This window comes from Phacochoerus africanus, chromosome 5 (genome assembly GCF_016906955.1).
Source record: "Phacochoerus africanus isolate WHEZ1 chromosome 5, ROS_Pafr_v1, whole genome shotgun sequence".
NCBI classification, from domain to species: domain Eukaryota; kingdom Metazoa; phylum Chordata; class Mammalia; order Artiodactyla; family Suidae; genus Phacochoerus; species Phacochoerus africanus.
The window spans coordinates 91,140,838-91,156,019 of NC_062548.1; the positions used below are offsets into that span (position 1 = coordinate 91,140,838).

At 44.6% G+C, this 15,182-nt stretch overlaps 1 protein-coding gene across 3 annotated transcripts in view; it reads right to left on the reverse strand.

The window, feature by feature from the left end:
• Positions 1-15,182, reverse strand: part of SPTBN1 (spectrin beta, non-erythrocytic 1) — a 200,194-nt gene that overhangs the window by 99,974 nt on the left and 85,038 nt on the right. The window contains exon 1 of one of the 3 annotated variants that reach the window (XM_047782080.1): positions 9,840-10,368. The exons of 1 other annotated variant lie outside the window; for it this stretch is intronic. In XM_047782080.1, the coding sequence (XP_047638036.1) occupies positions 9,840-9,948 (109 nt within the window). In that variant the 5' untranslated portion in view covers positions 9,949-10,368. Of the gene's footprint in view, positions 1-9,839; positions 10,382-15,182 lie in introns of those variants that run through there. One more of the 3 variants, XM_047782081.1, reaches the window with a different exon arrangement.

The window sequence follows — 15,182 nt, forward strand, 5'->3', positions numbered from 1 at the left end:
CTACTTTGCTGTTCAACCTGGACCTACTATAATAAAGGCTGTCACTGACTCCTGAGGGCCCAGATACTGTGCCAGAACAGTTTCCATGGAGAAACCTCACTTATTCTTACAACAATCTTACTATGAATCTTCCTACATAGAACTTACATTACCACCAGCGCACAGAAAAGACAGCAGGTCAGGTTGGTAAACAAACTTCCCTGACTGGGAAAGCAATTTGGCCAAGAGAAAGAAGCACACATGAAACATTTACTATATACTGTTAAGTAAAAAAAATAAAAACAAGATGCCAAGACAAAACTGAATCTATATAATGACTTTAACAGTGTTAACTTGTATATAGATAAGAAAGTTAAGATTTATTGGGACTGCAGGATTCTACATGAATTATTCTTTCACTTTTACTTCTTTGGGGATGATATAACATGGCTGTGAAATAATAAATATTAACAAAGTAACATAAAGAACAGATAGAGATTTGACTTTTGTCTATTAATAACCTTCAACCCTGCCTTTGAAAGAACACCATGTGAGTCACCTCCTGACTACTACTGCTTTCACTACCCACGCCCCTTCCCCGTCACAGGTTCTGGAGTGGTGCCCGTTAAGAACAGAAGTCACTTCTCTCTCCACCCCTTTTCTTTCTTAGGGGCAAAAAATTCTGGCCAGCAAGTTTCAGCAAGTGCTTTTTCTCTCCTACCTAATCAATAACCAGTAATTTTAAAGCTTCACCTGCAGAGTCACAGGAAATGAGCACTTACCAAGTAACAGATATTTAACGCATTTCAAACCAAAACTTTCACACCAAAATCTGAAGGCACTGCTGGCTAAATCTGATATACATGAAACCGGACGAAAGCCTAACCAACTGCAAGAACAGCCACATTCATTTTATTAGGCTCATCTTACCAACAAGGTGGAGTGTGGGGAGGAAAGGAGTATTTTTTGCTTAAAAAATAGTTTTAAACTATATAAAAGGTTTAAAGTCATGAAGCAAGTTAAGGATTAATATGTAATAGGCATCTACTTCCCAGGACACCATGTTGAAATTCTAGAAGAACTTAGAAAAGGTGGCCCAGAGAAGGAGAATTTTTGTAATTCTCCATAAATACCAAATATGTAAGAAACTGGTTTTTTTAACCTCACAAATTTCTAGAACTGCAGGATTAGCAAGTAGGAAAATCCTAGCCAAATTCTACAAAGATTTACAAAGCTAGGAATTAACCATGTTCTAAAGCCCTGTAATCTCCTACGGTAACAACACCAAACTTTCTTTAGTTAACTATTTTCATTTGGATACTATATTATTTTTACAGTTAGTTAAGATGATCCAGTTTACTTTAAAACACACACACACCTCCTTCCTTTAATGTAGACGATATAGGAAACACAAACGTTCGTTAAACCTCAGAAAGGTCACAGCCTTTCTAGGACTATTTCCTTCTCGGCTCAAGGGGGAGGGGAGCAAGCAGAGATTATTTCTAAGGCAGGGCGTCTCAGAGCATCTTAGACTTGGCTGTGTATACAAGCCGCCTGGGGATCTTGTTACAGCGAAATTTTGACCGAGTGGGTCCGGAGTGATGTTGAGATCCTGCATTTCTAACAAATTCCCAGGTCATCTACAGACCACAATGAGTAATAAGGTTCTAAGTACTTGAAGTTCAAAATTCGATGAGGGTATGCTGTTTTCTGCTTTGCGTCAGGACAAATGCCACAGCTTCCTAAGTGACCTCCTGCCTCCTCTCTTGACCACCACCCACCCTCCAAAACAATCACTACACTCAGGAATCGGGCCAGCCTTTCTTTAAAAAAAATAAATAAAACAAGTCACTCTCCTATTTAAAGTCCTTCAGCAGCCTCTCACTGCCTTACTTCCCAACTCCTTAACTTGATTTACAAGACCAAGTGTTCTCTGGCCTTTGTTTATTATCCTTCTAGAACCCCTCCTAACCCATCCTTCCTCACTCTGAACTCTAAGCTCTGGCCACCGGTTGCCCTGCCTGAATTCCCCACCTGGAACAAGTTTATTTCTCCACTTGCTCATCAGTCAACCCAGCCAGGGTTTCCAGCATAGCTGAAACACTTACTCACACACTTCCTAATCAGACGACAGTTGCTTATTGAAAAGCAGGCAATCAATACATATGTGTTAAGAAATAGAACAACAAAAAAAAGCAAACCCTGTATTGCTTATTGCTTCAGTTAGTTTTATTATTTTATTTCTCAAAAGTCTTCTTGCTGAGTGACCAACTACTGAGGTTGTAAATGGAAAGTCCTTTGCGCCCATGATATACAAACAACTGCCAAATTTTTAATTGAGCCAATCAAGCAAAGAATATTGAAGTTAGAAAAAGTTTTTCCAATGCTCCATCATATACTTCCTCCGTCATTAGTTTTTAGTAGCTGGGATTTCTTTTTTGTATTTTTTTTTTTTTAGGGCCTCACCCCCAGCATATGGAAGTCCTCAGGCTAGGGGTCTAATCAGAGCTGCAGCTGCTGACCTACACCACAGCCACAGCAATGCCAGTTGTCAGATCGGAGCTGCGTATGCGACCTAAACCACAGCTCACAGCAACGCTGGATCCTTGACCCACTGGGCAAGGCCAGGGATTGAACCTAAGTCCTCATGGGTACTAGTTGGGTTCGTTACCACTGAGCCACAAAGGGAACTCCTAGCTGGGACTCCTAAGAGTTGATAGAAACTTGTCAGGCAAAAGAGAGAAATGGCACAAAGATCTAAAAAAATGGCTGAGATTTACCTGGCATGTTTTTGATAATGTGCACAAGAGTAATTCCAATAGGAACAGATGAATGGCCATGAAGTTATAGTTCATCAAAAGCATGAAGCTCTGACAGATTACTGACCTCATTGGCTGACGAGGTGCCTGAGGCCTACAGATGTTAAATGGCTCCTCTGAGCAGAGGACAGCTCATTCCTGACTTGCTAAATACCTTTTCCTCTACGACACAATTTTGTCCTAAAACGTACTTTCCTCCAACTCTCCATTCAATAAGAAATCAGATACAATATTTGCTCCCATCTGGGGGCAATTCAAACAGTCTGTTCTTCCCAAACCCTGGCCCCCACCCCGCCCCCAACTGCAAAGAGGGTACAAATGATCCAATAAGGGAACACTGAACTTCAGTGTGCATCAGAGTCACCTGGTAGGCTAGTTGAACACCTGTTACTAAGCCCCACCCTGAGTTTCTGATTCAGTAGGTTAGAAGCAGAGCCTGAGAATTTGTATTTCTAGCAAGTTCCCCAGTCATGATGCAGCTGCTGGTCTAGGAACCTCATCTTAAGAACCACTGCAATCAAGCAGTCCATAATACTTTCATTCATTTACTCCTTAACAAATACTTAGTGACTGCTTCCGGTAAGGCAGGTTATATATCAGACTTTTGTCTTTGCACTTCCAGACTTTGTGAAATATAAGGGAAACAGGCAGATAAACTGTCATCAATAGCAGTATGTGAAAATCTCGGGAGAATAACCAAATGCTTAGACTTTAAATATCAAAGGGAAAAAAATCCAAGCAGAGACTCAGGTCACCTGGTGCTTGAGGAATATTTATAATTAAGTGGACCAGAAACAAACCTCAAAAAAAAAAAAAAATCCTGACACAAGAAATAATTCCCAGGGGAAGAAACTAACAGAGCAGGTCTCAAGGCCAGGAAAATGCAGGGAAGGGTTAGGAATCACGAGTTACCGTGGAGTGAGGAGTCGCAGAAGCTGAGGGTGGGATGGTCAGCTGGAGTCAAATCCCAAAAGTTTCTGCAGAAAGATTATCAGGGCCCACCTTTCAGGAGGCTGGCCCAGCTGCACGGGGCGTGGGGGTGGGGGTTGCTTAGGCAACCACAGAAAGATACTAACAGAAACACAAAAGATGATGCAGTGGGGCTGTGAACAGACCCAGACCCCCTTTCCAGGCCCAAGACAGGAGAGGAGGTGACAAGTGGGAACAGTCATCCAAAAGCTTCCTCAGTAGCCAGGACGGTTAGTTCCACTGTTTCATTACCCTAAGACAAGTTGTATCTTTTCCTTGGAAGGAACATCTACCGCCCTCTTCTTTCTATTTGGTGTCCAGGAGTCCTTTTATCAGGCAAACGCTGGACTTAAGCTAAAAGAATCAGTGTTGCCCTGTCAAGTGTCCCTAGCCCACCAAAACCTGAGACACCACATTTCCTGCAATCTGAGCAGCTCTGAGCTTCTCAATTTTCCGTGTCACCATAATAACGTAGTGATGGTATCTGGGTAAGGGGTGTCGCCGCAGCTCATGCCTAAGTCACACTTTGTGGGGGAGATCAAATTTGGAGTCAGAAAACCTGGATTCTGGAAACACAGCCTCATACTGGTTGATCTTATTCAATAATCTGTTTCTTTATCTATAAAAAGTAAGAGAATGTCTACCCCACAGGATTATTATTTGCATTGAGGAAATGCCCACTGATTTAGAATGTACTAAGTACTAGATCCCATTCTGGGTACTTTGAATAATCTCAGTGAATTAAGCAAGATGATACACACATACTAAAGTTAAGTGCTATACATATTAACCATAATAGTAGGAGTAACAGTAGTAGTAACACATCATTCAAAAAGGATTCTAGTTCACACATCAGTTAGGAATCTAAATTTTGAGCTGAAACTCTGGTAAACTGGTGAAAAGACTTGTTTTTTGTTGGTTTGTTTTTTCTTTTTTCTTTTTATTCTAGCTGTTGACTTATCCCACAAAGTCATCTGGGCTTAGAAAAATCTATAGTATCATAGTACAATACTGGCAGGTGTCCAGACCAAAACCCCAATCTTTTATGCTTTCAGTAAACCCAGAAATGTTCTTATAAATCTTGCCCCCGCCAAAAAACAGGGTTATCATTTGTCACCAACTCTTTTCACTGTCACAATGGGAAATATTTGAAGGCCATTATTACTTTATTCCCAAGGACTTAAGAGTTTTCTTCATAAAAAGCAGGTGTAAACTCAGCAAGCTTCTTTCTCTAAGGTTGAAGAAACAACACAAAACAGACATCTAGGTACCAGAACTGGAAAATTCTCTTTAAAAACTGAAGAATACATTTTCCTCATGATCCATGGGTATGAAACCAGGAATATTCTTTCCCTAACAGTTAAGAAATCAAAACCAAAAAAAAAAAAAAAAAAACCCAAAAAACAAAGAAATTCAAGCAACCAACCCTGGAACAGCAGGTAATAAACTTGTAAGTTAACATCCCCAAGGTCTCAACTCTAGTTTCCCTCTATGTCCCAATGAAGACAGGCAACTCCATAATTCCTTCTGGACAGATGGAAAAATTGATGGAGCCAGCTAAGAGAAAGTACCTTCTCCAGAAATACCACGTGCTGGATGTCAAGGTCAGGCTGCTAAGAAGGCAGAAAAAGTTCATTTTGATGTTCTTCAAGTAGATTCTGTCTTCATTACATTTCCACTGACAGCCTGATAGAATCAGGGGGGGGTGGGGGGAGAAGCGGGCTGCAGATGGGCAGAAGAGGGAAGCAGGTTGGGGCTGGCATTTCACAAGGTTGCCTTGTCTCTCTTTTTTTGTAGAAATAAAACAATATTAATATCCAGAAGTCTGGGATGAAGAGAGTTCAAGAACAATGTACAGCCTGAGCTCAACAGTGCTTGGGACCTGGGACAAGCTATGTGACTCTACCTTCTCATCTTTAAAACCTCAGGGAGATGAGCAATTACAGGGGTAGGGATTAAGAGATACAAACTATTACTCAGCCATTAAAAGGAAAGAAACAACGGCATTTGCAGCAACATGCATGGACACAGAAATTATCATGCTAAGTGAATTTAGACAGTGAGACATCAACATCATATACCATCACTTACATGTGGAATCTAAAAAAAAAGGACACAACAAACTTCTTTGCAGAACAGATACTGACTCACAGACTTTGAAAAACTTACAGTTTCCAAAGGAGACAGGTTGGGGGGGTAGGGGGATGGGCTGAGGGTTTGGGATGGAAATGCTATAAAACTGGGATGTGATGATCACTGTACAACTATAACTGTAATAAAATTCACTGAGTTAAAAAAGATACAAACTAGTATGTATAAAAAAGCTATAAGGATATATTGTACAAACACACGGAATACAGCCAATATTTTATAACTATAAGTGAAATATAACCTTTATTTTTGTTTTAATTTTTAATTTTTGCTTTTTAGGGCTGCATAGGTGCCTATGGAAGTTCCCAGGCTAGAGACTGAACTGGAGCTGCAGTTGCCAGCCTATGCCACAGACATAGCACACAGGATCCGAGCAATGTCTGTGACCTACACCACAGCTCATGGCAATACCAGATATTTAACCCACTGAGCAAGGCCAGAGATTTAACCCACATCCTCATGGATACTAACTGGTTTCGTCACTGCTGAGCCACAATGGCAACTCTGGAATATAACCTTTAAAAATTGTGAATCACTATGCTGTACACCTGTAACTTATATATTGTTAGCACAGTACATCAACTTTACTTCAATTTAAAAAAATACCTCACAGGTGTGCTATGAAGACAAGATGGGATTCCACAGGAAAAGCTCCTGCTAAGATGTGTGGTGCATGGTAAGCAACCCATCAAATCTTTTCCCCACCAACCCAACAGAGGAGACAAGGAGAAGCTTTCTGGAATAACGGAATGTAAGCATGGTCTTAAAACATCGGGAAAAATTTCTATTGGTAAAATGGAAGGGCGGGGCCCTTGAGGCAGAAGATGGATGAAAAAGGCAAAACCCAGGGTTGAGTTTCATGAAGAACGCAGGCCTGCCCACCTGGAAGATTTATTTGGTTGGAATGTAAAAGCTGAAACAGGAATTTCGTGGTCCAGGGCCATTTGGGGGAGGGTCCTGAATGCCAGGCTAAGGAGCCTGGAATTCAATTTACGCAACAGGGAGGCGTGACAGTTTCAGAGGAGTAGCAGGAAGCACGGTCTGATAAGGAGTGGAGCTGGCTGATGTGAAATTGGAGAAAAGATATCATTGTGAACCTCTCTGTTACTACAAACACATTTTTTTAAAAATGTGAGGTTGAGTTTTGTTGTGTTGCAGCATTCCACTTTTATTTAAAGAAGACAAACAAGGAATCCAACTTAATAAGATACAGGAAGAGACTCTGAAGGAAGGTGGTAACGTGATCTTGCAGGTGAAAAAAGAGAGCCCCATCGCGTGTGAGTATACCTGTCAGGTGTGCGCTGGGGTCGGTGCTTAACATTTGAAGCCATGAGAAGTGGAAGGTCCTGTCTCTTCGCTTATGCCAAGAGCAAGTGGGAAAGACATCACTCTGCATCTCAGTCCCTTAATGAGCTTTTATTTTTAATCACACTTACTTACTTTCCAATAAATCTATTTTATCTAAAAGGCCAGATTCATTTTAACATCGTTATTTCTCTTTGGGAGGAAATCAAAACTCAATGCCTCCAGAGATTTTTAGGATCCAGTGTGAAAATATGTGAAACCAACAAAATTGCAGAAATATCTCCTATTAAATGAATAAGTTCATATAAGAGGTACTAAAAAAGACAGCAATACAGATTCAGAGGAACCCTTTGCCAATATTTGGTTATAAGTACTAGAAGGATGAAGAAGAGGGAAAAGGCGGTTTAGTAGGCATGTACGAAATTAAATAAGCAGAGAGAATCTGTATGGTTATCGAAGGTGTGATGCCTGAAAGAAATACAAATACTAAACAATACATAATAAATAACAGACTGGGGGTGGGGTGGGGATGGGAAAAGGTTTTATCAAAATATTCCTAAAGTTGCTTAAAATGCAATCAATTCTATTTGTTACTACGGACGATGCCAAATGTTTCTAATTCTCCTGAGATCCACCATACTTGAGAGTTAATTCACCCTTTCTCAGTTCCTCAACTGGGTGGTTTTCTGTTATAGAAATACCAACTTGTGCAACTCCTAAACCACAATATTTAGAAATAAGAAAGTTTTCTGGAACTAAATTAGGGGACAGAGGTCATTAAAAAAAAAGTCACCACATAAAAAGTGAAGCTCACTCTTTTTGAAGGAATTTCCTTGGGAAACACTTATGAAGTAAAATATCTGAGGTACACAGTGATTTTTTTTAATTAAAATTTTACTTTACCAGAGAGGACAGTTTAAGACATTTCCTGTGTGTAAGCTCCACCCTCCTCAGTGAGTAGTTTTACAACAGTCCTCAAACCTTACAGAATAACAGCCTTTTGTTATGGGTGGGCCTGTGGGCACACTCCTCCCCACACCTTATATTTTCTCTCTGGTTTTGCATTTCTTCTAAGACTGAGACTACGGAGACGGCTGACTGGACCTAGGTAATAGGTTTTCTGAGTGAGGATTCTCCGTGGGTTCTTTCTCCTTGGCGATATGACACAATGAAGCAGGGAGTCGGGGTCATTCAAAAAAGAGGGATATTCTAAATTCCCAGAACCTCAAACTGTGGACTTGGATCACACACCGGGAAGATAATGGGCACACCCCATTCCTCTACTTACCCCCTGAAAGTTACCCCCACCAGCCCTGGTGCCCCTAAGTTTTCCAAAAGAGCAAATTCTACCTTCGAAGAGCTCAAGAGGAATGAAGCAAAGACACACAACCATTCCCTAGAGGGAATGAAGCTTCCTCTTAGCTAACTGCAGGAGGAATGCGGCACAACCTAGCAAATGTTTAAAATCACGTCCAGTTCTGCCTCTTGTTTTCCAGAAAAGTGTCATTACTGTCAGCTATTTCACAAGACAAATAAACCTGTGAATGAAATACATCCTCCCCCCTCTTCCCAGTGAAAACATTCTAAGTCTGAGCTCCTTCCTTCCTTCCTCCTCCTCTCAGGAGCCACATTTGGGGCACCAAGAAGAGTTAAAATAAGAAACATACCCAGTCTGCCACGACTACCTTTTCACAGCACTAGGACTGTTCCTGGCCTATTACTGATTCCAGAGGCTTCCTAACGGAAGGAGTTCTGTTTTCAGTTATGAATCCTTTTTCATGTATAAGCTCTGAGACACTCATGGCTGGCCAGGCCTGCTGGCTGGGCAGGGACAGCAAGGGCTGCAGGGACCACTCAAGCTGTAGGCTGCAGGCCCATCACCTCACTGCTCTCCAAAAAATTTGTGTGATAAAATATTAGATTCATTCAACTGTTTGAGACTAATATAGATGGCAAGAAACCTGTAAGTGACCCAACTAATACAACTTTAGAGCACTGGAATGACAATAACTGGTTTTCATTATAAATTACATAGCCCACTAAATTGATGGGAAGGCTCTATCCCAACACAAAACATCAAAAGAGTTAAAATTAAGCTTCGGAATCAAAACTGTAATTTACCCAAGGCTTAGGAACAAAAAGACCACTCCCTCCTCTCCTTTGCTATTGTTCTACAGGGTGTCCAGCAGCGACTTTACACCTTTAGGCTTCCCAGAGGTAAGAGGTTGTGGGGGCTGGGCAACAGAGGCACCCGGAATCAAATACTTGCATACTAAAAGGTCTCTTAGCATGGATCAACTAAGGTGCAAAGACAGCTAAAAAGACAGAAAATGTGTGTGCAGTGGGCAGCAGATATCCGACAACGAAGAGAGCCAACCAAGAGAGGAAAACTGGAGAGGGAGAGAGAGACTCCAAATGGTGGCTTTTCTGGAGTAGAGAGTGAGAAACTGTCTCGTTTAAGTAGTGAATGGGGTGCTCGCAACCAACCAGAGGCTTTGGGGCCGGGCATGTGGCCGCCGGTCTTCATTTGGGTCACGAACCATATGGCACAAATAAACCTCAGAACCCCCGGAGGCAGGTCCCCAGGGCAGGCAGGCCTTTGGCAGGAGAGCTCACCTTGTAGCTGTTTGAATCTCCCTTCCAGCTGGTTGTAGTTGTAAGGCACCTGCCCCGTGTAAGCCGGCGATAGCGGCCCGGAGATGCTACACGTCCTCTGCAATTCCATTATGCCCGGCGTAACGCCCCGGCGGGCTGCACGGTGGAAATCCCGCTCCGGCCCCCACCTACCCCCATCCAACACGGAGCAGCTTCCGCAATGCTTAGCTCCTGGCCCCGGCTCAAAGGGCTGGACCTTAGGCAAGCCCCATTCCGGTCTGAAAGTCCAGCAAGCTGATCTGATAGGAAGTTGGCCGCAGGAGAGTCCACCTTAGCCGGGCCACTCACGCATCTAATTCCTTGTGGCTTTCCTTCCTTTTGTGGCCCTTGGCTCAGAGCTTGAAATAAATTACCGAGGAGGGGCGGGAGGGCGGAGGGTGGGAGGTGCAAGTCCTACTTAAAATTTTTTAAAAATATGGCCAATCCTAAGCACGCCCTGATCGCCGAGCCCGGGAGCTCGCGGGCTCAGCGCACACACCTCCCGGCTGCCCGTGGCGGCCGCCGGTTTGTAATTTAATCAGGATCCACTCGCCGTGCGCTAGGCGGTGATGTCACCTGATTAGCATAACAGCATTGTGGAGGAAACTCAGGCTGTACCACCAGGGGCGCGGGGGAGGCCTGCCGGCCGCGGCCCCCCACCACCGGCCGCCGCGGAGCCGTCGACCCTCAGGCCGGGCCCAGGGCGCGCCTGCAGCGGTGGTACCTTCCCAAACAAAGCTGCTGGAATTACAATCTTTTGTTGAGAGCCTCACGTAACGGAAAAGTCTCCGATTACTATCACTTGAAAAGGAGGCTGCCCGGGAGGGTAAGGAGCCCGGCAGGTCCCCGGCCGGGGCGGCTCATCCACTATTTAGCTTCTACGGAGATCACGCGGCCGCGCCGGCGGCGCACCTGGGCGCTCGGCGTCCCCACCGCGCGGGCGGCAACCACGCGGTGGCCCGGCAGTGCAGGCGGGTAAAAGTAAAATACCGTCCCTCTGGGCACTGGGCAGGGCCACAGCGAGGGGATGGGGGGGACCGTGTCAGTTCAGCATCAAGGAAGAATCTTCTCAGCAGACTTCTGCTGCCAGCACGAGATGTTAAACGGAGGTTTTCTAGGATAACACCGGCCCTATAATAGTAACTCGATGCAAGATTTACACGAGCACCGATTTGCAAGGCATTGTGGGAGAAATATACACAGGTAAACACCTCCCCGGGACCCCTAACCCGGATGATTTTATGAACCAATGAGGAGATAAAAGAAATTACCCTCAAATCCCTCTGTGATTTATAAAACAAGGCCTTTAAACTTTTGAATACTTAAAAAATTTAACTGCCCTCCCTAGCTTCTCCGTCTGATAATAATCAAAAAATTCTCTACATAACAGTGATCAAAATTAATTCTTGGGAAAAAACTGACCCTCGCTAGCCCTCATCCACACCCCCTTTCTCAGTAAATACAGGCAGACAACAAATTACGAATTTAGCGTTTCTAGCATAGGGCCTTGCTGCCATACTCACTGAAAAAGGTAATTTCATTCCTAAGGGATTCCAATCAGTACTAAAGAGGTGGGCCTCCACCCCAGGTTTACTTTAGTCCCCAGGGCACTTGTAATTCAAGCAACTGGATCCTGTTCAGGACTAAAGTTAAAACAAATCTAGAGTCTAGCTAACTGTTCAACTTGAAACAACCCCCACTCCTTTCATCCACTGGGCTTTTAATACACTCAGTGTCAACCTTTAGCTTTCTAAAGCCAGGCCCAGGATTCCAACATATTTCTCATCATCCAAGATATCTGTACAGCATGTTCTAAAGCCCAGTAAAAAGCAGTTGAAAACACTGACAGCAAGGTGGCAAAAAGTGGGTTCTTGGAAGACCAAACTCGACTAGGATTCCCAAGACCTGAATTTCTTGTCTGGCCAAGCCTCTTAATCACCTATGACCTTAGAGGAAACCCTGGATTCTTTTAAACCTCTGCTGTCGGACAGGGATAATTAATGCCTACCTACAAGGTTACTGAGGGGATGATGTGAAAATACCCTAAAAAGAGTATGTTTTACCAAGCGCACCCCCTTCCTGCATTCCTTGTGCCCCCACATACCACATCAAGGCTACAAAGAGGAGAATGGAGAATGTCCTTGTTTGAGATCTTTTTAACAGGCCCCTAATTCACTATTAAATATACTGATGAAATGGTAAGTCTCTAAGGGTCCAGCTGCAGAAAATAAAACTGCAAAGTGCTTGCCAATTGTTAACACTTTATTTTTCATCTTTAAGCCACTTAGTGATTGAGTCACCATTTTTAGAGTTTCCCTTTCAGTTCCCTCTGGTATAGGGAAGTAGGTAAAATAAGCTTTCTAATTAGCCAGATTACATGCAGTGTGATGGAGGGAGGGAGAGGCTGGGACTAGTGTGGCTGCACTCGATCCTAAAGAGCAGACGTAGAACAAGCCAGGCCAAGTGATCACATGTAAGTATTAGAAAGAAAGGCTTCGAGGCTAGGGAAGCATTTAGTAGCCCCACCAGACTGGACGTGAGACATGGGGAATGCTCTGGTATGATGGGGCCAGGGCAGAAGAGGACCCAGCCTGAACAGCCCGCATGACCACCTCCACCTCAGCAGTGGGGAGGAGGTAAAGGAAGGCCAGAGGAACTCATTCTTTATTAGATGCAGTGTTTACTGGTTGCCAGCTGTGTGTGGAGCATGCTGCCTGATGTTTTAGAGGATTCAAAGATGACTAGGAGAGTTGCTGGCCAAAGACCATTGGACAGATATGCCAACAGGCCAGAAGAACAGGGTAAGGGCCCAGCAGAAGAGCCACAAGAGTTCAGCGGACCACAAGTCCCATCTGCCCGGTAAGGTGTGAAGGAACAACCCCATGAGAGACTGGCATTGGACCTGACCTTGAAGCACAGGTAGACCACAGGAACTGGACTACACAGGGAACAGCACCAGTGAGCGCTACCATCTGATTGAAGCAGGATGGACTAAGGTCAAGCAGGAGTAGGCCAAGAGAGGCAAGCCTGGAACCACTGGAGATTTTTGAGCCAGAGGAGGATGGGGTCTAGCTCGGGCTCTAGGGCTGATTAATCTGGCAGTGGGAGGTGAGAATGCGTAGAGAGGAGAGAGACTGAAAGCAGCAAGTTCACCTAGAGAGTCACTGCAGTTGTCCAGGTCAGAGAGCTAGTCAGGGTGTGGCAACAGGAGCAAAAAGGAATGGGCTGATGCAAGAGTTAATCTATAGGACTTTAGTAATCAATTTAAGTCCTGCAGACTTCAAAGTCTTTGGAAGGGTCAAAGGCTAGGGTTGAGGAGAGGGGTTTTTAGAGCTGGCTGTGGGGTGCAGAGAGGGCTTGAACATTTCCTTCCAAACAAACACCACAGGGTGACATGTCAGAAGCAATCAGGGACATGGAAGTAGAGTTCAAGGCTGAAGATACAGCCTGTGAACAGAGTGTGAGTTGAGACTGCAGTGGGCTGAGGCCTAGGAAGGGACAAGAGGCAAGTGGCTGAGCAGAGGGCCCTGGGGAAGGCCAGCATCTGGGAGGAAGGAGAAACAATAGTGGAGATACCAACAGAATCACAGAAGGAAAATCCAAGAGACAAGAGATATGCAGTCAGGAAAGGTGGTAGACGGATGGTGCCGTGTGCTGCAGGAAGAACAAGGAACTGGCACCCAGAGAACAGGTGGTCCAGTGTATGAATGAGGAGGTCAAGCTGAAACAAGGACACAGGGAGTTGGAGAATGAGGAGAAAAGGGAGATGAAGAAGAAGGTAGAGGTGGTGAAGGCAAGACTAGGGGAAGGAGCTACAGACCAGGGGAGGGTTCTGGTGTGGGGTCTCTGCACACAAGCTTCAGCTCCACGTTGGCGAAGGCAGGGAAAGGCCAGTGGACACAGCTCACAGGCATGAGTGGAACAGTCAGCCTCAGCCAAGAGGAGGCCCACTTACCTTCAGAGGCAGGAGGGCAAGGACGGAGACATTCTGAGGAGGAAAGTAGGAATTTAAAGTAGACTGCCCAGGAGTTCCTGTCATGACTCAGTGGAGACGAATCTGACTAGTATCCATGAGGATGCAGATTCAATCCCTGGCCTTGCTCAGTGGGTTAGGGATCCAGCGCTGCTGTGAGCTGTTGTGTAGGTTGCAAACGCAGCTCAGATCTGGTGTTGCTGTGGCTGTGGCCAGTGGATACAGCTCTGATTTGACCCCTAGCCTAGGAACCTCCATATGCCGTGGATTCAGCCCTAAAAAAGACCAAAAAAAAAAAAAAAAGTAGCCTGCCCAGTCCAAACTTAATAAAGCAAGAGGGCCCAGATCCCAGTCACAGTTTTATTTATAGTGATTTAAGAAAAAGAATTGGAGTTCCCGTCATAGCGCAGTGGTTAACGAATCCGACTAGGAACCATGAGGTTGCGGGTTCGATCCCTGCCCTTGCTCAGTGGGTTAACAATCCAGCGTTGCCATGAGCTGTGGTGTAGGTTGCAGACGCGGCTTGGATCCAGCGTTGCCATGGCTCTGGTGTAGGCTGGCGGCTACAGCTCTGATTCCACCCCTAGCCTGGGAACCTCCATATGCCGCGGGAGCGGCCCGAGAAATGGCAAAAAATAAAAAATAAAAAATAAAATAAAATAAAAATGAATTAAAAAAAAAAAGAAAAAGAAAAAGAATCGTGACGACACCTATGGCAGAACATGCACCATGCGAATGGTAACATTAAGTAGAGTAGGTGGCTGTTTCGAGAATGGTCAGTAGTCAAGCTTCTTGCAGAAACAGATCCTGCAACTTTGGCCCATCCCCTCAATCCTTTCTAATCTAAAAAATTACTGTCCCTCACCCAGGCCAAGGACATCCACACATGTGGCCAACACTGATGAGTGGCTATGCCTGTTTCAATCTGTGTCAAGATCCCAAGGCATAATGAAAGGTGGGCAGACTCAATGGTCATGTCAGCTATGGGACTGAAGCACCTAAGCCCAAGTAACATGTACCTGGGGTCCTTATGATGCCAGAAAGGTAAGGCCAGGTCGCTGTAGTTCTTTGCAGACAGCATAAAGCACAAGTGCTGTGGTGTGGTGGAAAGATCCAAGGCCACAGCTGGGTATTCAGGCTCACCCCACTCCTGAGGGACACAGAGGAACTAAGTAGCTGCATGCATGTCTTACCTCCCCCTGGGCCTTGCAGTCCTCACCCATAAACCAAACAGGTTGGAATCAATGGTCATAAAAGTTCTAAGTGCATGAGTGATCTGGGTTCCCCTCTTTTGGAGACTACTGTTGTAGTCCCATTATCATCAGTCTCCACATAAACTGAATGGCCATAAT